At 33.3% G+C, this 22,059-nt stretch overlaps 1 protein-coding gene across 7 annotated transcripts in view; it reads left to right on the forward strand.

The window, feature by feature from the left end:
• The window catches only part of Znf638 (zinc finger protein 638), a 109,311-nt gene extending 88,478 nt beyond the window's left edge, over positions 1 to 20,833 (forward strand). For 6 of the 7 annotated variants that reach the window (XM_047522160.1, XM_047522157.1, XM_047522161.1 and 3 more), the window contains 12 exons: positions 1,398 to 1,526; positions 2,716 to 2,757; positions 3,311 to 3,445; positions 6,166 to 6,291; positions 7,688 to 7,725; positions 12,054 to 13,269; positions 13,855 to 13,920; positions 14,723 to 15,665; positions 16,473 to 16,580; positions 17,756 to 17,857; positions 18,807 to 18,925; positions 20,515 to 20,833. In XM_047522160.1, the coding sequence (XP_047378116.1) occupies positions 1,398 to 1,526; positions 2,716 to 2,757; positions 3,311 to 3,445; positions 6,166 to 6,291; positions 7,688 to 7,725; positions 12,054 to 13,269; positions 13,855 to 13,920; positions 14,723 to 15,665; positions 16,473 to 16,580; positions 17,756 to 17,857; positions 18,807 to 18,925; positions 20,515 to 20,580 (3,090 nt within the window). In that variant the 3' untranslated portion in view covers positions 20,581 to 20,833. The remainder of the gene's footprint in view (positions 1 to 1,397; positions 1,527 to 2,715; positions 2,758 to 3,310; positions 3,446 to 6,165; positions 6,292 to 7,687; positions 7,726 to 12,053; positions 13,270 to 13,854; positions 13,921 to 14,722; positions 15,666 to 16,472; positions 16,581 to 17,755; positions 17,858 to 18,806; positions 18,926 to 20,514) is intronic. The other variant, XM_047522163.1, reaches the window with a different exon arrangement.
• The last annotated feature ends 1,226 nt before the right edge of the window (positions 20,834 to 22,059 follow it).

The following is a 22,059-nucleotide window of genomic DNA, read 5'->3' on the forward strand; positions in this document are numbered from 1 at the left end:
ACACAAAAAAACCTAGATTATTAACTACCCAGTTTTGATTAGAGTATAATTATTAAATACTTGGAGATTTAATACTTTTCTAGATATTATATAGAAAAATATGAGTTTCAGTTAATAGTAGTCCATTCCCCCTCCATGCTTCTGTTTATGTAGAAGAGTTGTGTTTGAAGACTCCCATGGATGCCTGAAACTTCATAGGACTGAACTTTGTATATACTATATTTTTTTCAATACATATGTATACAAATTTAATGCCTTTCTGGTACTTAACTAAATTCTTAACATGCACGCTGGTCGTAACTTTGCTGATTTGATTTTGAGATGCAACAGAAAAACTAGCACAAATTTCTTTTTTCTTTTGCACAATTTCATGGAAAAAAGATTTGTCTTCACCATAGATCTTAGCAACCTCAGCATGTAATTTTTAAAATCTGTATTTGTATAAACTTTTCACCTTTTTACTTGAAGTACTTTACAGCTTCTCTTTGGCACATAAAAATTGTTAACATCATACTCTGCGCTTTGAGGCCATTTTTTAGTAAAATAAGTGTTACTTAAATAAGTGCTGCACTCAGCAGTCTGGTAACAGAGATGGCTGTTGAGTGACTAATCGGCAGCACGGATAGATAAAGGGCCCCAGGCCAGAAGAAGTGGATGACTGGAGATTTCATCACACCACCCATAATGGCATTTGGTTTTAAAATTTATGTATCCTTTTTTAGATAATGATGACATTAAAATTAGCATAAAGGAAAGTGAATATTTAAAATGAAAAAGCATTGTATAAAATGGGAAACAGGCTTCACATCCACAATATGCTATATAGCATATTAAAGATCAATGAGTAAATTGGCAAATGAAAAATAATTTGTAAAATATTTACAATGGTATACAAATACATAGAAGATTCCTACCACATTATTAGCAAATATATAGAAGATTCAATTTCAACTTACCCAGGCTTAAAAATTAAGACAAAAATACATAGAGCTAAAATTTTATACCTATGAGAAAAGCAAAGTGAAAAAAATAATTTGACTGTCATTATACATTTCTTTCTTTCTTTCTTTCTTTTTTTCATTTTATTAGTCATTAAATTTATTCAGAAAACGTAAAATGCTACATTTTAGGTACTATTTTGGTAGTAAGGATGCAGTGAATAAGTTAACACCTTAATATTCAATTACTAGAATGTCTTTTGTTTATATTTGTAGTATTGCCTTATGAGTTAAGTCATTTATTATTTCTTAGTAGTCTTAGTCTGTGGGCCTCACCTCTCTGAGGTCTGCATTTTTTTTTATCTTAAAAATGTTTATTAAGTTGTTTAAGTCATTTGAAGTATTTTCTTTTCAAGAAAAATTAAGACTTTTTTTTACTTGTAATTTTTATTTTAAAAGGCATATATAGAAATAAATAGAAAATCTGCAGATTCTATGGTAAAATTTTATACCTGCTTTCCAATATCCATGGATGGAAATCAACTCTCCATAAGTATGGCTCCTGAAAACATGAATATAAAAGATGAGGTAAATAATAGACTTAAACCATCATTTTTATTAGATATTATTGAATTTTTTATCATATTTTTATAGTCTGTTATGTTACCCAGTTTTCTTCTTTGGTGCATGTTTTTTTCTCAGACACTAAGGAAACTTTGTCCTTCTAGTAATCACTTAATCCACAATTTGAGAGTTACTTTCATATTAAGGGAATCCTGTATGTAATTTGTTGGATTAGAAAAAAATTGAAAATTTTCTGAAACAGACATCTCCTCACTGCTCATATCTTAACATTATCCAAAGAGGAATCCTGGGAGTTATCTTAATTCTTTTTCTCTGATTTCTTACATGTGATCCTTCATGAGGTTTTGTCTCTCTTAACTGCAGGATTTGTTTCTTCTTCTTCATTCCACCTACTGTTACTTCCTCTCTTAAAAACTTTTCTTGGATCACCAAAGTAATATTCCTTCAATTTCTGCCTTCAGTTATATCTCATCAAGTCCTTTATTCACAAAACCATGAGACTGATAAAGTTCCTATCTATTAAAATTCAGTAAATACCCTTCAGTGTTTCTGTATGGCCTAGAATGAAATATTAATATCTCTAGAGGAAAGTGGAAATGCAAAAATCTTGGAAATTGTCGAGATTGTTTTATATGTCACTGTGTCAAAGAAAAAAGAAAGTTTGAGAACTGTAGTCCTATAAGATAAAGTTCTTTTCCTGTACACAAAACCTTCCCTTAGTTATCCTTTGCCAGCTTTGACATTCTGTTCTCATGTCACTTCAGCCTTTTTATATTTCGACAGCAACAGTTCATGATACATTTCTACACTATGTAGCTTTTTTATTTGCCTGTATCTGTTATTCCTTATCCCCTGCTTTGCTTTGTTATATTTTCTTTTACTATTTAAATTCTCTTTTGTTGATATTAAGTCTCTTATTCCTTATATGTGAATTTGATGTCTTCCCTAGGTGGCATTTACCGATCTTTAATTAATTTAGAGGAATAGGGAAAATGAAGTTGTATGGATGGGGTGAGACTTCAATTACTTTCAAAAGGATGGAAACATTTTTGGAAGGAATCAAAGTTTTGGTGCTCATTTGATGAAATAATGGATAATGCTTATTTGTATAGAGTTTATATTACAAATCTTGACTAAGTACATGAATGAGGAAGAGCTTATGTCTTCAGCCTTTCTCTTTTTGACTTCTTAGGAAGCTCTGTTTACAACCTTGATTCAAGAAAATGACCCAGAGGTGAGTTTTGCATTTACATGCTTGTGTTTACTTCTTTTTTAGAAACACTGTTTTATTGGTTCATCTTTTAGGAATTAAAAAAATTAAACATACCAGTACTAGAGTGATAGAGATGTCATGCGGGGTCTTCTTGGTAAAAATAAGTAGTAAAGTAGTATAATAATCGCTGATGTAAAAATTTTTTTCTCAAGTACTAGAGTGTTTAATTAATAGCCAAATAAGTCAGTGCCTGTTTGAGGATATTTTGGATAAACATTATATTGATAGTGGAAATATCATGCCTCCTATTTTGGCATATTGTTTTCGTGGTTACTCAGATCTAAAATGGAACCTTACTTTGGGGCAGATCACTTGCTTTTGCCTGTATAAGTGCTTGGTGTTCTATCCCCAGCACCAAAAGAGAGACCTTCTTACTATTTTTATCTATAGTCATTTTCTTACTCTTGGGAGAAGACATCGTCTGGCCTCTGTGATTTTAAATTACTGCTAATCTGCGTTTACAGTTTGAAGGTACAACTTTAAATTTTTCTATGCTCTCTCTTAAAAAATACAGGCAGATACAGATAAAATTTATAGCCAGTTTGTACATCTTGATAATTTACCAGAAGATGGACTTCAGTGTGTACTCTGTGTTGGACTTCAGTTTGGAAAAGTGAATCACCACATATTCATGAGTAATAAAAACAAGGTAATATTTTCCTTCCTGATATACCTGTATAGAATATATAACTGGACTCTATTCTTGTGGTCTTCAGTTTTTTTAGGGGAATTGGGGTACTAGGGATTTTTAACCCAGGACCACTTTAGCACTGAGTCATATCCCCAGCTTTTTTTGTTTTTTAATTTTGAGACAGAGTCTCACTAAATTGCTTAGGGCCTGGCTGAGTTGCTGAGCCTGGCCTCAAACTTGTGGTTCTCCTGCCTTAGCCTGCCTAGTTGCTGGGATTACAGACATGCACTACCATGCCTGGCTGTGGTCTGCTACTTTTAATTCAACTTTTTAATTAAAGAATCTATAAATACTGTTCAGTTGCTTAGCAGGATGATAGACCAGGATATTTTCCCCTCGACTGACAGGGAAAAAATGATCATCAGTCACTCTCTATCTTCCTGTCTCTCTTCAGAACTCTTAGTTTTTAAGGGGAAATAAGACTCACATGGGAGAAGGGTAAAATAGTACAGAAAGTATTATCTAACTGGCAAGTTTGGACTGAGTTCATTTTAACTTGACCTTAACTAACTTTGTGACCTTGGCAAATTGTTTTACACTTATTTGTAAAATGAAATGCACATTACCAGATATTTTTTTAAAGTTCCTTCCAGCTATAAGACATGTAGATTTAGGTTTCTTCATTTATGAGAGGTGTAAATACTTATTTCATGACTTGGCTTCTTTTGTTTTGGTACTAGAGATTGAACCCAGGAGCACTTTGCTTTATTACTGAGCCACATCTCCAGCCCTTTTTATTTTTACTTTGAGAAGGGTCTTGCTAGATTGTTGAGGGTCTCACCAAATTGCCGAGGCTGGCCTCAAACTTGAAATTCTCCTGCCTCAGCTTCCCAAGTCTCTGGGATTAGGTGCACGCCGTTGTGCTTCTTTTCTTAAAATGAAAAACCAAAAATTGTTCATCTGTTTGCATTTTTCATGCCCTCTGTATTCCATATAAATTTTAGTTTATGACCATTAAAATTAGGTTTCGATCAGCAATATTTTATCTAGAAAGGTAGGATTTCCTATTAAAGTTGACAATTTTTGCTTCATATGAAGTACATATTTGATCAATGACTATTTTTTTTGGTATGTTCCTAACTGATAAATAGAGCATGTTTGGTATTGCAGGAATGGTGTAACATAGGTTAGAAGGTAGGGTGTGATGGCATATACAAATTCTAAAGTTTTATTAATTTAGGCATCCTTTTTTTTAAAAAAAATTTTTTTTAAATTTATTTTTATGTGGTGCTGAGGATTGAACCTAGTACCTCACCCCGTGCCTAGGCAGGTGCTTTACCACTGAGCTACAACTCCAGCCCGTAATTTAGGCATCCTTAATACTCTATTGTTTAAAATACATAATCCTTTTCAGTTTTGCTTTACTTTTTGTAACATTCCGAGGATTGTTTTCTCTCCTTTACTTGGAAATAGAATTAACAATACCTTTGTAATCACACATAAAGCCTGAAAGAAAAAGATAAGCGAATTCTTCAGAAATTTTAGGAAAAAAAATTTCATTGTGATAAAATATACAAATTTTGCCATTTGCAAAAAAAAACAAATTTGCCATTTTAACAATGTTTAAGTTCACTGATTAATTTCAGTTATTAAGTATTAAGCACATTCACATTTTGTATGACAGTATCATTGCTATCCATTTCCATAAGTTTTTCCGTCATCTCAAACAGAAACTTCCTGTCCATTAAACCTTCCATTCCTCTTTTTCCCAGCTTGTCAATCAACATTGTACTTCCTTTTTTTTTTTTAACCCTCCTTTTTTTTTTTTTTTTTTTTTTTTTTTGGTGGAGGGGTGGTAGAATGGAACAAGGACCTCTTGCATGCTAGACAAAATGCTCCATGATCTTTCTGTTTCTATGGATATGAATACTGTAGGTACCACATATAAATTGAATTGTACTTTATTTCCTCTTTAGTGAATGGGTTCACTTAGTATATTGTTTTAGTCAGCAATTTCATTGCTGTGACCAAGAGATATGACAAATCCATTTTAAAGGAGGAGAATTTATTTTGAGGCTCACAGTTTCAGAGGTCTCAGTCCATAGATAGCTGACTCCATTCCTCAGGGCTCAAGGTGAGGCAGAACATCATAGTGGAAGGACATGGTAGAGGAAAGCAGCTCAAGACATCACATCAGGAAGCAGAAAGAGCTCTGCTCAACAAGGACAAAATATAAATCCCAAGATAACACCCCCAGTGGCCCACCTCCTCCAGCCAAATCCTATCAGTCTACAGTAACCATCCAGTTAATCACAGTGGATCAACACACTGATTAGGTTAAGGCTGTCATAACATCTAAATCCTTTTGCATTGACTCACACATGAGCTTTTAGGGAACACCTCATATCTAAACGATAACATGTCTTTCAGGTTCATCCATGTCGTATCTTGTGTCAGAATTTCTACTCTAAGGTTGAACAATATTCTGTTGTATGCATTATACCTCATTTTAAAAATCTACTCATCCTTTGGACAATTCTGTTGCTTCTACCTTTTGGCTGTTGTAAATATGTTTCTGTCAATTGATATGTACAAATAAATGTTTGAGTCCCTTTTTTGCAGGTCTTTTGGGAGAGTGGGGAAAAAAATGGCTAGATCATACTTAAATAAATGTAATTCTACTTTTAATATTTTAGGAACTACTCATACTTTTTTTTTTTTTTTTATCTTCTCTAAAGGCAATTCTTCAGTTAGAAAGTCCTGAATCTGCTCAATCAATGTACAGCTTTCTGAAACAAAATCCACAAAACATAGGTGACCATGTATTGACCTGCACATTATCTCCAAAGGTGGATTTATCTGAGGTAACTTTCTTTTTGTTTTTTTTTGTTTTTTTTTTTTTTTGTTGTTGTTCCTTTAGAAAATGAAAAAAAAAAAAAAAAAAAAAGCATTCACCTGAAACTCAGAAGATATACTCTGAATGTAGTTTGAATAATTATTCTTTTTAAAAAAATGTGTTTTTAATCTGTAGTCAAACTAGTTCTGAGCTTAAATATTTTTTCTTTTAAAATTTGTTTTGTAATCACAGTTGTCATGGTTTATGGAACAGTGTAAATTTGTCTTCATGAGAATAAATTGAGGTAATTTTGAAAAATGTAATATGCATTTTTTGACATGTGGGTGGAGAGATTCTATATATGAATCATCATTGTCCTAGGATGTATAGGCTGCTTTATTACTTCCTCCTGGGAGAAAGAAGTATGTATATTTGTTTTAAATTAAATTTTATTGGAACTCTTCTTAGTTGGGCACGGCAGTATATGCCTTTAATTCCAGAATTTTGGGAGGCTGAGGCAGGAGGATCACAAGTTTAAGGTCAACATCGACAATTTAGTGAAACCCTGTCTCAAAAAATAAAATGGACTGGGGATGTAGCTTATTGGTAAAGTGACCCTGGGTTCAATTCCCAGTACTGCGGGGGGGTGGTGGGGAATCAGTGTATTCTTCACCTGAGGAAAGTTCTCCTCTTAATTGTTTATATCTTCTCTTCCATTTTTATTGGATTTTTCTGGGGATAGTTTTAAATTTTTTTTAAGTGCTACAGTTGTATGAAATACCTTTTGTGAACCAGTTTTATGTGCTTGGAATTTTTTTTTTTTTTTTTAATTTTTTTTGTAGTTGTAGGTGGACAGAATGCCGTTATTTAATTTATTTATATGTGGAGCTAAGAATCAAACCCAATGCCTCACATGTGCTTAGCAAGCATTCTGTCACTGAGGTACAGTCCCAGCCCCTGGAAATTGTTTAAGTCTTCTTTATAATTAGAAATCCTTTAAAATTATTCCACAAGGAGGATGTTGATATTTTAGGTTTATTGGTTTTCTTTAAGCCACAGATAGTTTCTCATTCATGTCATCATTAAAGAAAATTTAATTGCTATATGTGAATTTTTCTGTGTAACACAACTTAGTGGTCTTTAATGAGAAAAAAATTTCTAGAACCTGATTGTTATGTGAACACTGAAAACTACCTGTTCATTGATTTTTAACTCATCATGTTTCATCATTCTGTATGTAGGACACCTTTAAAAACTTAAACTGAGCAATTTTACAGATGTCCCATAAAATTTTGTAGTTTTTTATGTGTACTATATATAGAACAATAGGATATAATGGATTAAACTTTAGACTTAAAAAACATTTAACTGAATATTAAAATCCAGTACAATAACCTCTTACAAAAATATGGATTGTGTTACAGGCTCAGACTGAGAAGGACCCAGAACCAGGAAAAGAAAGGTATGTTGCTTTAAGTTTGCTAACATTTTTGTATAGCATTTAGTTAACTGAATTGTATTTCCATATTTATAGTAAATATTCTTAGGTAGCAAAAAATTTCTCTTACTCATTCTTTATATATATATGAAGTCATTGTGGTTTTCAATTTTGGTTTCTTTGACTTAGGGGTTTGTTTTTTATCTCATTTAGGTTTTATTGCTGATTTAGAGAAACTATACAAATTGAATATATAAGTATTACTGTTTGGATTAAATATATAAATATTACTTCTTTATAAATTGCTTTGCAGAGATTTGAACAATTCAACTTCATGATCAACATTATATTCTTTTTGTTAGATTCCTCTATTCCAAAATAATCACAATAGTAATTGTGTTTAATCTCCAAAATACAAAATTTCATTCGTTTAAAACACAAAGATAATTTTCAGTGTATATAGTTTAAAACACAAAAAGATAATTTTTAGTGTACACATTTGTACATTTTTAGAAACTGAAGTGGGAAAAGGAAAATTTCTCAAAAAAAGAAAAAAATTAATATGAAGTCCTTTGTATTTTCAGAGGATGAATGATTTTTTAAAGTCTCTAGAAACTAGTGATTCAAACTTGATTTGATCACATGTAAAGTAAACCCTCTCCTTACTAACATTTTCGTTCTAATGGATACTCTGTGTCATCCCCTTATCCCACCAGTTAATAACCGCCATTCACTGCTTTTCTTTGCAAATCACTGACTTAGAATAGTTCTCTTACCTCTTGTGTACTAATTCATTACTGGTATTTGTTAGTCCATGTTATAAGAACATATAAACTTGAAACAGCAGTTTGAAAGTATTTAAATATAAAAAGTACTTATGTTATTTAATGCACTCATTTAAAGATGCCTGAAAACAGAATGTCTTATGGGTTTTTCTTCTCAGTAGTTTTTATAAAATTATACTATTCTGGATAATAAAGATGACTGTGAGTGCATTAACATATGTTGGGTAACTTTGAAGCCGTGTATTTTCCACGTGTCAACACTTACTTTTTTTTAAGTTGTACATTGTCAACCCAGTTATATTCACATACCTAAAGAATAATACAACCAACAATGTTTTCTCTTAAAGCCACAAAGGGCTCAATAAATAACAGTGCCACACATAGTAGTGTAGAGAGACCTACAGCTTGCCCACAATAACTCTGTGACTAGTAAATAAGTAGGCTGTCCCCAAAATTCATTTTATGTACTTTGATAGTTTTCTTTGAAATCTTCAAGAAAAGCTATTGCCTATAGTAGTAGTAATTGATCATTATCTTTCTTTTATTGTTTAGATGTATCTTTTAAAATTAAATGTATTAATAATGAATTTACAGATAGTTCAGTCTTATAAAATTAATTTAGAAATTCTAGCATTAATAATTTCATACTTAATTTTCAGTATGCTGCCAATTTTTTTTGACTTATATAACATGAGGGAGAGAGATGTGGGATATGGCCAGAATATATAACATTTCTTTTAGAGGAAACTGATGCTAAGAAAATAATAATGTTTATAAAGTACTTGTGATTGCCCATTCATCATGAATATGATCCTTTTGTTTATAATTAATGTAAACTATTTAAATAAATATCCCACATAGAGAAAATATCATATTCATAATTTAATAATAACCCACATTATGCCTGTATTCATCCCCCCATACAATCAGTATTTACTTATCATGTGACTAAGGTTCCAAATAAGGATGCTAGATTTAATTTCCCTAATTCACTAATATTGGGAAGTACCCAGTGAGCCTCTGAAATAAACACTAATCTTCAGTATTGTGTAGTCAAAGTCTAAAGTTTCTTGGAATATCTGTCTTATGGTGTTAACCCTCATTCTCATGTTTAGCTTTTGTTCTATGCCTTTTCTGAAATTCTGGAATTATGGGAGTGCAGGGTAGGACCAGGGAATAGGAAATTAGATACCTGTGATATGAATGCCTTACTGGAATCCTTTTGTTTGCCATTTTCCAGAATATGACTATGTTTTCCTTTGATCTTTAAAAAGATTTCTTATTTAACTCTGAGGTTAATAATGTCACTTATTTGACGTCTCAAACTGACTTTCCAACCTGAATTGATCACTATCGAGGCTTTCTTCCATGTTAGCCAGGTATTGATTTTTGGTAAATGAATTCTATAAATTTTTAAAGAGAGGCACAGAAGGACAAATATGAAATTAAACCATTTTTCCACATAAGTCTATGTTCTCTTTCAAGGGTAGAACTGCATAGTGATTCATTTTGTATAAAATATAATAACTTTTTATAGACAAACTTTAAATATGATAAAGGGGAAAAAGTCTTGCTATATCCTTGAGCCAGGAATCAAAATCCTCTTCATTGTTATTCTTCCAACCCCAAAAATGTTTGTAAAGATTTTAGGGTTAATATGCAGTTCAGTAATGATTCAGGAGTTTGAGTTTATTCTTCATCATCAGCAATGAGTCTTATATTTTGAGAAATAATATTCATGTAACTGTATATCACAACTTCTTTTGTCATGTATGTGCTTGGTCACAAACTGTATTTTGACTAGTCCTAAGAATTAGGAACAGTCAAAATCAGCCATCGGTATTTTTGATATAAAGGATGTGAATTATTTCAAATGAAATTAGCCTTTCATCATACAAAGTGTAACTTTTACCGTAAATAGAATACATATTAAGGTCTGTGGTTCCTGGCTGTTTAGCTCAAATTATTCAAACTTGGTGCCTTTGCAACTTTTGAACAAACAGGTGTTTCTAGTAGAAAAGTGTTCTGTTCTTCTTTGCAAGCCTAATTAAATTTACCATCCTTTGGGGAGTACAAGTTTATTTGTTCAAATGATTAGACCCTGATTTGAACCTTTTCCATTCTTCTGAAATGCAATTAACATCTCAGGACACAGGTACACATCATCTTGCATTGTCAACTGAAGGATATGTAACTGTCCTTGGAGAAGCATGTCAGATTAGTACTCTTAACTGTGAAGTGTTGGTAGGGTAATCATCATTTTCTGGTGTTTTCCTCCAACCTGCTGCTTCTAATGTAATTATGTAAATATATTTGTTAAACATTAATTTGTGTTGCCAGCATGCTAGATATTGTCTTCAAAAGCTAAGATGTTCCTTATTCTCCTAAGATAAATTCTGATCTACAGAACATTAATATTAAAAATACTTTATTTTGTCTCTGCCTCAGTGTAAGTAGTGGAATTATAAGATCACACACTTTCGTTTGCTTTGGGTTTGGGAAGACCATGATGAGATAACATCAATTACATGTACTTGGGTGTGTATTTTCTCTATTTCTTCTGAATAATTAGAATTTTATATTATTCTTAGTAAAGAAAGGTTTATTTTAATAAGAACATATATTCCTTTCTATAATGTAGCCAGAGATAAATGTTTGATAATAAGACGGTATGTTCATGTTCTATCCGTTTCACCTATAAGTTTCCAACAATTATTTAAAAAATATTTCCAAAGAGAAATTTCCTTTTAAGTATATCATTAATAAGTATAATTCGTGGGAGATTAAAAGCAAATCTCTCACATCCAAGAATGAGGGGATATGGTTAAGAGTGGCATTTCCCCCTACCAGTTTTTTTTTTTTTTTTTTTTAGGTAAAGTTCACATACAGAATTTTAGTTTCATTGTAGAGCTGTACACATATTTTCTTATTTCATTTACCTCTGATGAGAGGATAGGACCTCTAATAATAATTCATGGTATCTCAAATTCACATTTGGTCTTCCAGTATGAAGTACAAACTTGACACAGCAGAAAAAATATTGATTATAACTCAGAGGAGTAAAATGAACAAACATATCAACAGTCATACGTCTGTCATTGTTTCCTTTGAATTAAAGAGAAATCTTCAAACCAGGTGGGGTAGCACATGCCTATAGTTCTAGCAACTTGGGAGGCTGAGTCAGGAGGATCAGAAGTTGGATTGAGCCTGGGTAACTTAGTGAGACATTGTTTCAAAGTAAAAAAGGGCTGATGATCTAGCTCAGGGGTAGAGAACCCCTGGGTTTAATTCACAGTACCAACAAAAAAAAAAGAAAAAAAAAAGCCAAAAAACTTCAGTAGGATGAAGGATCTCTTAAATTTTTACATTGTTTACATACTTACACCAGAACATCTTAACCACTTTAATGCCAATTGACTGGATTTCCCAGTGCTTATTAAGAATGCTTCAGGAAGTCTTTACAATTGGCATCAACAGAATTATTTATAATGGTTGAATTCTCATCATAGTTTGATTTTTGTTTGTTTTTGTTTGTGTTCTTTTTTGTTTGTTTTTAAATACTTTTAGCCCTGACTTGAAAAACAGTCCAGTTGATGAAAGTGAGGTGCAGACAGCAGCTGATAGTCCCTCTGTTAAACCTAGTGAGGTTGAAGAAGAAACTACTCCCAATATTCAGACAGAAACTTTCATACAGCAGGAAGAGCCTTGTGAGGAAGAACCTGAAAAAGCGCTGTGTGACTCTGATTTTGCTATTGAAACATTGGAAATTGAAACTCAAGGGGAGGAGGTCAACATAGAAATTCCTCTTGTAGCATCCACTCCGGCTAGTATTGAATTATTTGTGGAAAATATAGAGGAGTCTGCTTTAAATCAACAGGTGTGTACCAGTGACTTTGAGAAGGAAGAGGCAGAAATTATGAACCCTGGAACAGAATTACCAATATCAGATAGTGTACTTATAGAAGAAAGGAATATCAAAGGAATTCTAGACGATTCTCCGTCTGAAACAGAAGATTTCTTTTCTGGAATCACACAGTCTATGGTAGAAGCCGTAGCTGAAGTGGACAAACAAAGTATTTCAGAAATAGTGCCATCAGCTTGTGTTATGACTGTAGCATCAGGAATTTGTACTGGGGATGAGAAGATAGTGAGCAAAAAGGATATTTCTGAAAAAAGCAACATGGATGAAAAGGAGGAGAATGAAATTAATACCAAGGAAACCAGAACGGATCTACAGATAGGAACAGAGAAGGCTGAAAAGAATGAAGCTAAGATGGTTGCAGAAAAATTGGAGAAGATTATGGTAGCAGTGAAAGAAAAGCCTGCAGAAAACATTGTAATCAAGGCTTGCCCAAATAAAGGAGTGGGTCAGACCAATAAGCCTGATGAAACTGGTAAAACTAGTATGCTGGCTGTATCAAATGTATCTAGCAGTAAATCAAACATTAAGGCTGCTATGGTCTCTTCTCCTAAGGCAAAAACTACGGCGTCAAAAACTGAAAATCAGAAAAGTTTTCTAAAATCTGTGCTCAGAGATCAAGTAAATACTGAAAAGAAACTTTCAGCCAAGGAACTTGGTCTACTCAAAAGTACCAGGTCAGGCTTGGCAGAAAGCAGCAGTAAATTCAAACCCACTCAGAGTGGTGTTACCAGAGGAGGCAGTGGAAAGATCTCAGCCCTGCAAGGCAAGGATTCTAAACTGGATTACAAGGAAATAACCAAACAGTCTCAGGAAACAGAGGCTAGACCTTCCATCATGAAACGGGATGACAGCAACAATAAGGTGAGGAGAGTAAGAAGATGACTCAGTGTGTCTTTGAAGTGCTTAGCTCTGTTGCTGTAGCTATGGATTAGGAGATGTAACCTTGTTTCATATTTTCGTCTCCTCCCTCTACCCCCCCAAGCTCTCACTTCCCTTTCTTAAACAATTCCATTGAGTTAAGCCAGTAAGCATTTAGAATATAAAACTCAAAATTCATAATTAGTTGGAAAAGCATTATTTGGTAAAAAATGTAACTTTGGTTTAAAAGGAAAGTCTGTAGTGAATCTCCTAAGGTGATTTAGTATTCTCCTGAGTGAGAAAATTTTTCTTCTTTGAATTTGAAGCTTCCTTTATTTGGTCACTTAATTGCCCAACTCAGAGATTGTGAATATAGTAAAGAAAAGATCTGTAAAACTGAATTTAGCTACAACTTACAGAGACTATGCCTGTACTATTAAATGACCAGTAACTTAGTTTTGTATACTTGTTAAATATTTGTATAATTGTGTTAAGTTCTGTTTTGTGGGTTTTTTTTTTTTTTTTTAAAGAACATTAATAACCTGGATGTAAATTCTATTTTCCTGTATTTCTTACTTAATATTTCAGGCTTTGTCTGGGCAAAACACTAAGAATTTTAAAAGCACCACTGGTAGAAGTTCCAAATCTAAAGAGGTAAAAAAATAATCCATTAAACACCAGCCATTCATTTCCATCCTTCCATTTGAAGAATTCATCTATCTTATAACTTGAGTCTGCCTTAAAATAGTTGATAAAATGTTTAGAGTTGGAGAGGTATAGAGTAAGGAATGGCAGTGAAATGTTTTATTTTTGACCCTAGCACTAATTCTACTACCAAAATTTTTTATTTTGCAGTAGGCTACTGAGTTTATTACATGTACTTGTAGTTGATCATTGATAGCATACTAAATGTAGGAGCACTAACTGTTTTTCAAATTACAGATGTGTTATTTTCAAAAATAATTACATTAATAATGATTTCGTGCTACTTTATCAAAATATGAACTTTATTTCTTAGCATTGTATAAGTTAAAATATGTATTGTAAGTAAATTGGTCAATGGAACAATCTGAGCTATTTACTTTCTAGCTTTTAAAAGTCCATTAAGTGTCCCAGAGCATTTACTAGATATTTAACATATGGAAGAGTAAATTCTTTATAGTGTTTGACAGATGCTTAAATGTGGTGTTTTTGTGCCATTGTTGTATTGCAAAACTCATCATGTAAGAAGTAATTGTGAAATTGGAAGGTGGATAGCGTTGAATCCCTTTAACATTTACTGTACGAATTATACTTAATCTGTTTGTGGAGGCTTTAAAAAATTTTTATTTTTATTTTAACTTATAGGAAACTGCAGTAAAATTCTTACAAATGATCTGCCTGCACATTTATTGTGACCATTTGCAACCTGAGTGGTCAATAGTTGTTAATGCTGTGATTTTTAACTTTCCAACAGGAACCATTATTTCCATTTAACTTGGATGAATTTGTTACTGTGGATGAGGTTATAGAAGAAGTGAATTCTTCTCAAGCCAAGCAGACTCCATTAAAGGGAAAAAGGAAAGAAGTTCTTAAAAATACTCCTTCCTCTGAACTTAACTTGAAAAAAAAGAAAGGGAAAACATCTGCTTCTCGTGGTGTTGAGGGAGAATTATCTTTTGTAACATTGGATGAGATTGGGGAAGAAGAAGATGCAGCTGCACAAGCTCTAGTCACTGTGGATGAAGTAATTGATGAAGAAGAACTAAATATGGAAGAAATGGTAAAAAATTCAAATTCACTTCTTACATTAGATGAATTAATTGACCAGGATGATTGCATTTCCCACAGTGAACCGAAAGATGTTACTGTTCTATCAGTGGCTGAAGAACAAGATCTTCTCAAACAAGAACGATTGGTAACTGTGGATGAAATTGGAGAAGTAGAAGAGCTACCTTTAAATGAGTCAGCAGACATAACTTTTGCCACTTTAAATGCTAAAGGAGATGAAGGAAATGCTGTAAGGGATTCCATTGGGTTCATTTCTTCTCAGATGCCAGAAGATCCTTCTACTTTAGTCACTGTAGATGAAATACAGGATGACAGCAGTGATTTGCATTTAGTGACTTTGGATGAAGTAACTGAAGAGGATGAAGACTCTCTGGCTGATTTTAACAACCTTAAAGAAGAACTTAATTTTGTTACTGTTGATGAAGTTGGAGAGGAGGAAGATGGAGACAGTGATTTAAAAGTTGAATTAGCACAAAGCAAAAATGATGGTCCTCTAGATAAAAGAGGAGATAGAAAGAAGAGAGCCATGGACACAAAGAAGACAAAACTTGAAGCCTTGTCCCAAACAGGTCCAGTAAATGAGAATATTACAGAAGATCTGAAAACCATGATTGAAAGACACTTAGCAGGTAGATTCTTGGAAGTGGTAGTTTTCATGTTTTTTGAGAGGATTATATTTAAAATTAATTTAAAAATATATGTTGTGGCATTACCAGTAATTTCACCCTGCATCGATATAAGCCAGCAAATAAGAGTTATACCCCACAATATTTTCCAAAGAAATGTGTACAAGTTTCACATAGTTCCCTTAATTTTAGAGCAGAACTTTTGCTCCAAGTTGTTAAACCTCAAGAAAGGATGTCAAAACCAGAAAACAAGCTAGAGTAGCCAAATTAGAATTGGAATGATAATACTATATTTACATTGTGGGAAACACAGCTTTTGATGATTAGAAGGATGTTTATACCATACTGCCACCCAGTTTTTGTTTAAACTTAGAACAATTCATAAGTGTGCAATTTTATTTTAAAGTAATATTTTGATGGTTTAGAATAGTAGAGCAGCACTTGTAGGATTTGAATGCGATAATTTCCATTAAAGAAAATCTGGGAAAATTTAAACCAACTAAGAATAAAATACTAAGTCCCCACAGGCTTATGTAATAAATTTTAAAAACATATATAGCCACCTTAAGTAAGGAAGATAGGGAAGAAGAGTTGTTTGGATTGTGATAAATGGGAACATAGGAGGATGTTTTAACTACAAGGAATATTTATTAAATGAATTCTATTTTATAATAGAAATAGGGTTTCTTCTCAGCTTTGGATATTTGCTAAAACTAAAGGGTTGAAATTGTTATTCAATTCAATATGTTTAACTTAAAGCAGTTTAAATATTGTTACTAGAGCAATAAATTTAGTCTTTCTGTTTTAAAGCTAAAACACCAACGAAGAGAATTAGAATTGGTGGTAAAGCACCACCCTCAGAAAAAGCTGTTGCAACAGAATCAGCAAAAGGTGAAGAGGCCTTCCAAATTAGTGAAGGTAAAGCAGGATTGTTGGGGTGTGGAGACAGTTACATAGCATGGGATGGTGGTAAAAGTTCCAAAGATTACCATCTAAGTAGAAAAGCAGTAAAATAAAACAGGAGTGGAAAATGGTAGGTTTAGAATTATTAGGTACTGATGTGATTTTTATCTTTACAATTTAGAGAGATAATGGAACATTGATATTACAATGAGATGTATTTGTGGAAATGATCTATAAAAGGTTCTTCCAATGTTGCAGCATCAGGTAGAAATGATCTAACTATTTTTCATGCTTCCAAGCAGCCAGACAATAACAAAATGTCCGAAAACATTAATAAAATTTAAGTTGAAACAAAAAAAGGAATAGTGTCCAGCAAGGGAGAATACTTCACTCAACAAGTGTTTGGCTTTGTGTCCATCATATTGGATACTCTCTGTAGTAAAATGCTGGAAAGTATAGGAAAGAACACAAAGTTCCTGATATCAGGGAATTTCTTACCAGGATGACTTAAATAGCACTATAAGGGTCTTCCTTTACCATTCTCTTTGCAACACCCTCCTTGTCTTCCTGTTCTATTTTCTGTAAGGAAAAATTATCAACCATGATTCATTCCAAGAAGTTCTTTGAATCTTATCTCAGCTGGGCCCAGAGTGCTGTCCACAGCCCATTAGAGGTCATTCACTTTGCTGAGCTTTAATATTTATAATTTCACTTTTACTTCTGTTTTAGTCTATCATTTTAGGCTCATTAATTTTCTAGGTTGACGGTGGGGGGATACATCAGAATTATTCTCTCCTGGTATCCTTTCTCCTAATTTCCACTTAACTCCTCAACCCAGCACCTTACATAGACAAGTTAACTCTTCCCAGTAACTGTAGAACTTGACTACTTCTGCTCCCCTGTAAATTTATTCTGAAACTTTATATAAATAAGATTTTCTGCTAGCTTTAGCCCTTTACCTCTAAATGCATTTAATAAATCTAAACAGATTGACCCATATACTTTTTGACATGAGACAGTCTTGAGAATAGTATATGCAGAATAGTTAGGTGGTATAAACCAAAGGAGGATTTCCTTTGATTTCTAAGTTAGTCATTGAAGGTAGGGATTATCCAGCACTAACTTCACAAAGTCTATAAATCTATTTTGAATAGCTTCCTTTTTTCCTTGAAATTTTTTAATGACTTTAGTTGATGAAGAATCTGGATTAAAGGATTCAGAACCAGATCGAAAACGTAAGAAGATTGAAGACTCTTCTTTAGGCAAATCAGTGACACCTGATATCCCAGAAGGTAAAGTAAAAATTACATTCTTTTCCTTTTCCTATAAAAATTCTGTACCACAATAATTATTCTGTTATTTAAATGAATTATTGAATAATCTTGCTTGTTATTTCTGAAGACAACTTAAGTAGGCTTTTTTTTTTTTTTTTTAAATACATGGCAGGGATATTTTTATTGCCATCTTTAAAAAAACCTGGCATATATGTTTCCTGTTTTATTTCTGGTGCTTTCTTTGCTGCTGTGGTGAGAATTGAGTTGCACTTGCCCAGACAGAAACTCCAGTTAGGCAGAATATGCAAAAAAAACTTAAGTTTGCAAACTGTTTTCATGACTCTATGAGGTAAGCTGAGGGGTCCTTGTTTGTTCAGCCAGTACACTCCACAAGCAGTTGCCCATCATTCTGCTTCTGCCTCTTATTTTTTAACAGGTAATTCCTAAAATGTTTATTTTTGACTCTGTCAGATTCTATTCTGAAGGATAATGGAACAGTTCTTTCTAATTCAGCCTTATCCATGAGAATTTATTCAGTTTGCATTATACCATTTTAGTGGAATTCTGGCATTCCTGAGAGTCTCTGAATTTTTTTATTTTTTTATTTATTTTTTTTGGTTACTGGGGATTGAACCCAGGGGCATTTTACCACTGTGCTACATCCCCAGTCCTTTTTTAATTTTGAGACATGTTCTTCCTAAGTTACTGAGACTGGTCTTAAACTTTGATTCTCCTGCCTCAGCCTCCCAAATTTCTGAGATTACAGGCATTTGCTACTGTACCTGGTTATAATTTCTTAAAAAATTAAAAATTATTTTGTAATTAAAGTTATTGCTCTTGATTCCTGAGTATGTAGTGTTTACTATCCTTATATATAAGTATACATATTCTTTTAATATGTTTGGATAAACTGATCTGTTAAAACATTATTAATTTTCTTCCTTTCTCTTCTCACTCTATCTTAAAGATTTAGATTTTCTTGTACCGAAGGCTGGATTTTTCTGTCCAATTTGTTCCCTCTTCTACTCAGGTGAAAAAGCAATGACAAATCACTGCAAGAGTACACGTCATAAGCAAAATACAGAGGTAATTTTTAATTATTAACTCCTAAAAATCTCCAGGTGCTATTATTGTCTTATTATTGAACTAAATATCTACCCCAACTATATATTTTTCCCCTTTGCAAGAACTTTTAGATGTTCTTGTCCGATTATTCATCTAAGTCCAAAATCTTATTTTCTTCTTCACTGTACCTTGCTAGTGATTTCTAGCCCTTATTTCTTTTCCTTAAACGATAGCATTTGCCAGAGTAGATTCTACAGATCAATAGTCTCATGTGACACTCAATTAAAGTGTGAGAAACTACATATTCTGATACCCTGTTACAAAGTCATATATGTGTTAGCATACTAACCTTTCTTCCAATAAGTAATATATGGGAAACAATAAAATTTTAAATTGCTAGCCATAAAGAATCCTGCTTAAGCTTATGTAACACAATTTCCTAAATTGATTGATCACAAAGCCCTCTTTTTTAAGTTTTGCATGTTTAGGCAGCGCTGCTCTAGAGAATCATCCTTAGCCATTGAAGCAATGGTTCTGATTCCTCCTAAATGTTTGAGATTGTTTTATGTGTCCTTTCTGTCGAATTTATGTCACAGACACTCATCAAACACTGAGCTACTATGTGCTAAAAACTTATTTAAATCCCCTCATCAACTTTAAAAGGTAGATGTTATTCCAGCTTTAGAGATGAAGACCCAGACTCAGGATTACATTTCTAAACCCAAGGTCACATAGCTAGTTAGTGGAAGACCTAGGATTTGATCCTAGCTGTTTTATTCTAGGCTCAGACCCTCATACATTTTGCTTATGTTCCCTGTGCATTTAACTTTATTGTGTCATTTTCCATTTAAACTCCACGTCATAGGGCACTTGAAATAATATTTAAACTTCTTATTGTGGGTCCATAAAGCCCTACCTGATCTGCTTTGGAACTTCTCTGAACTCAGCTTTTTATTACTGACTACATCCCAATTTTTCTGGCTCTCTGACTTTTTTTTCCCCTACAGTACTGAGAATTGAACACAAGTGCACTCTACCCCTTGACCACATCCCCAGCCCTGTACCTGGTCTTTTGTTCTGCTTTTTTATTCATGAGGGCTCCTTGCCAGCTTTATATCTTTATATTGCTGTTCCTTTCCTCTCTCTCAATTCCTCTTCTTGACCCCAGGTCTTCCTCATCTTTTTGGTTTCAACTCAAATATCAGCTCCTCAGAAAGACCTTTGCTTAAGAAAGACCTAGCTAAAATAGGACATTCCATCCTGCCCCCACCCCAAGTCAACCTAATCAGTTGCCTTGTTATAATTTTAGAGTGCTTACTACTACCCAAAATTACCTTGTTTATTTTTGTTCTTCGATTGTTGTATACAATGTCTATCTTGTTCACCACTGAATCTTCAAGCACCCAGCATAAAGCTTGGTATATCGTAAAATATCAGAAGATTGATGAATGAAGAGAAGGAATACTAATAAAAGGCACTGTGTTTATAATCTTTATTTTTTAGAGGTGGGCACTTTTAAATAGTAAATGCAATGAAATATATTAGAAAGATTTTTACATTCAGGAAAATAATATCTAATAAGTATTTCATATTGCAAATTGCTTTCACAGAAGTTCATGGCCAAGCAAAGAAAGGAAAAGGAGCAAAATGAGGCTGAAGAAAGAAGCTCTAGGTGATTGAGAGAAAGGGGAAAGAATTCATTAGAAATTTGTTTAGGGTCCAGTTGATTTGTGTATTTTTGTTATCACTTAATTTGTAATTTTTGTTTCAGAAGCAAATATTCATGTTGTACAAATTTCTGATTGCCCTTGATGTAGAGAGACTGATGGGGAAAGTATGATGGGTTTGATTTTTATATCAAATCATCAGGCATGGAGAAATGTCTTTTAGAAGTGTTAAAATAAATGTTCCTACTGTATATTTAAAATACCATGTTGTATTTGTGACTGATTTATTAAAAACTTGCTTGCCTCTGATTGCAGACAAGGTTCTTTCTACAACCCCTGGGATTTGGGATGTTTGGGAATTCTTCACATATTACTGGAAGTCATAGCATGACAATGTTTAACTTTGTTCATCCATCCATGTTTCACAAGTCAAAAATTTCTTTAAATGCTCGATTTTTCTAGATAAAATTAGTTTACATCATCTTTGACCCAGGTAAGTTTTGAATAAGCTATTGCTTTAATTTAATTTTACCTATTTATTTATTGGTACTGGGGACTGAACCCAGGAGTGCTTGACCACTGAACCACATCCCCAGCCCTATTTATTTTTTTTTTGAGACAGGGTCTCACTAAGTTGCCTAGGGCCTTGCTAAATTGCTGAGGCTAGTCTAGAACTTGCAATCCTCCTGCCTCAACCTTTTCAGTCACTGGGATTACAGGTATGCACTACCACACCTGGTCGACTTTAATTTTCAAATGTGTTCTGAAGATTCCCCCCGCCCTGCTTCTGTTAATACCATTTCTGCCAGGAGCCTTTTAAAGTAGCGCTTCTCAAGCCATTATTAGCTTGAACCTACAGAGTAGCCTTTACTTCCTGTGAATCTTTACAAATTTTTTTTTTTTTTTGGTACTGGGGATTAAGCTCAGGCACTAAACCACTGAACCATGTCTCCAGCCCTATTTTGCCTTTTTTTTTTTTTTTTAAGAGTCTTATCTCATGGGGTTGCTTAGCACCTCACTATTACTGAGGCTGGCTTTGAACTCTTCATCCTCTTGTCTCAGCCTCCTGAGCTGCTGGCATTACAGTTGTGCACCACCATACCAGGTTTACAGATGATTTTTAAACCCTTTAGATTATTATCTAATATTTTTGTAAAAAGTTGTCAGAGTAACAAAAGTAATTAAGTGGATTGTTGGAAGGTGCTGAACATAGTCCTATACTGTAAATATTTAGATTAGGCCATATTTCAGAATTGTTTTAGTAGGTGATTCCTTAGAATGTGCCCAGTAATAATAGAAAGAGAATGAATGGAAAGAATAACAACAAAACAACTTTTTAGATCTCTTATTCCCATGACAGCACAGGAGTTACATCACAGCCAATAAGAAGTAGAGGGAAGATCAGAAAATAGCACTTCTTGCTAGGTGCTATAGCACATGCCTGTTAAACCCAGTGACTCAGGAGGCTGAGGCAGGAGGATCCCAAGT

Source organism: Sciurus carolinensis, chromosome 13 (genome assembly GCF_902686445.1).
Source record: "Sciurus carolinensis chromosome 13, mSciCar1.2, whole genome shotgun sequence".
NCBI classification, from domain to species: domain Eukaryota; kingdom Metazoa; phylum Chordata; class Mammalia; order Rodentia; family Sciuridae; genus Sciurus; species Sciurus carolinensis.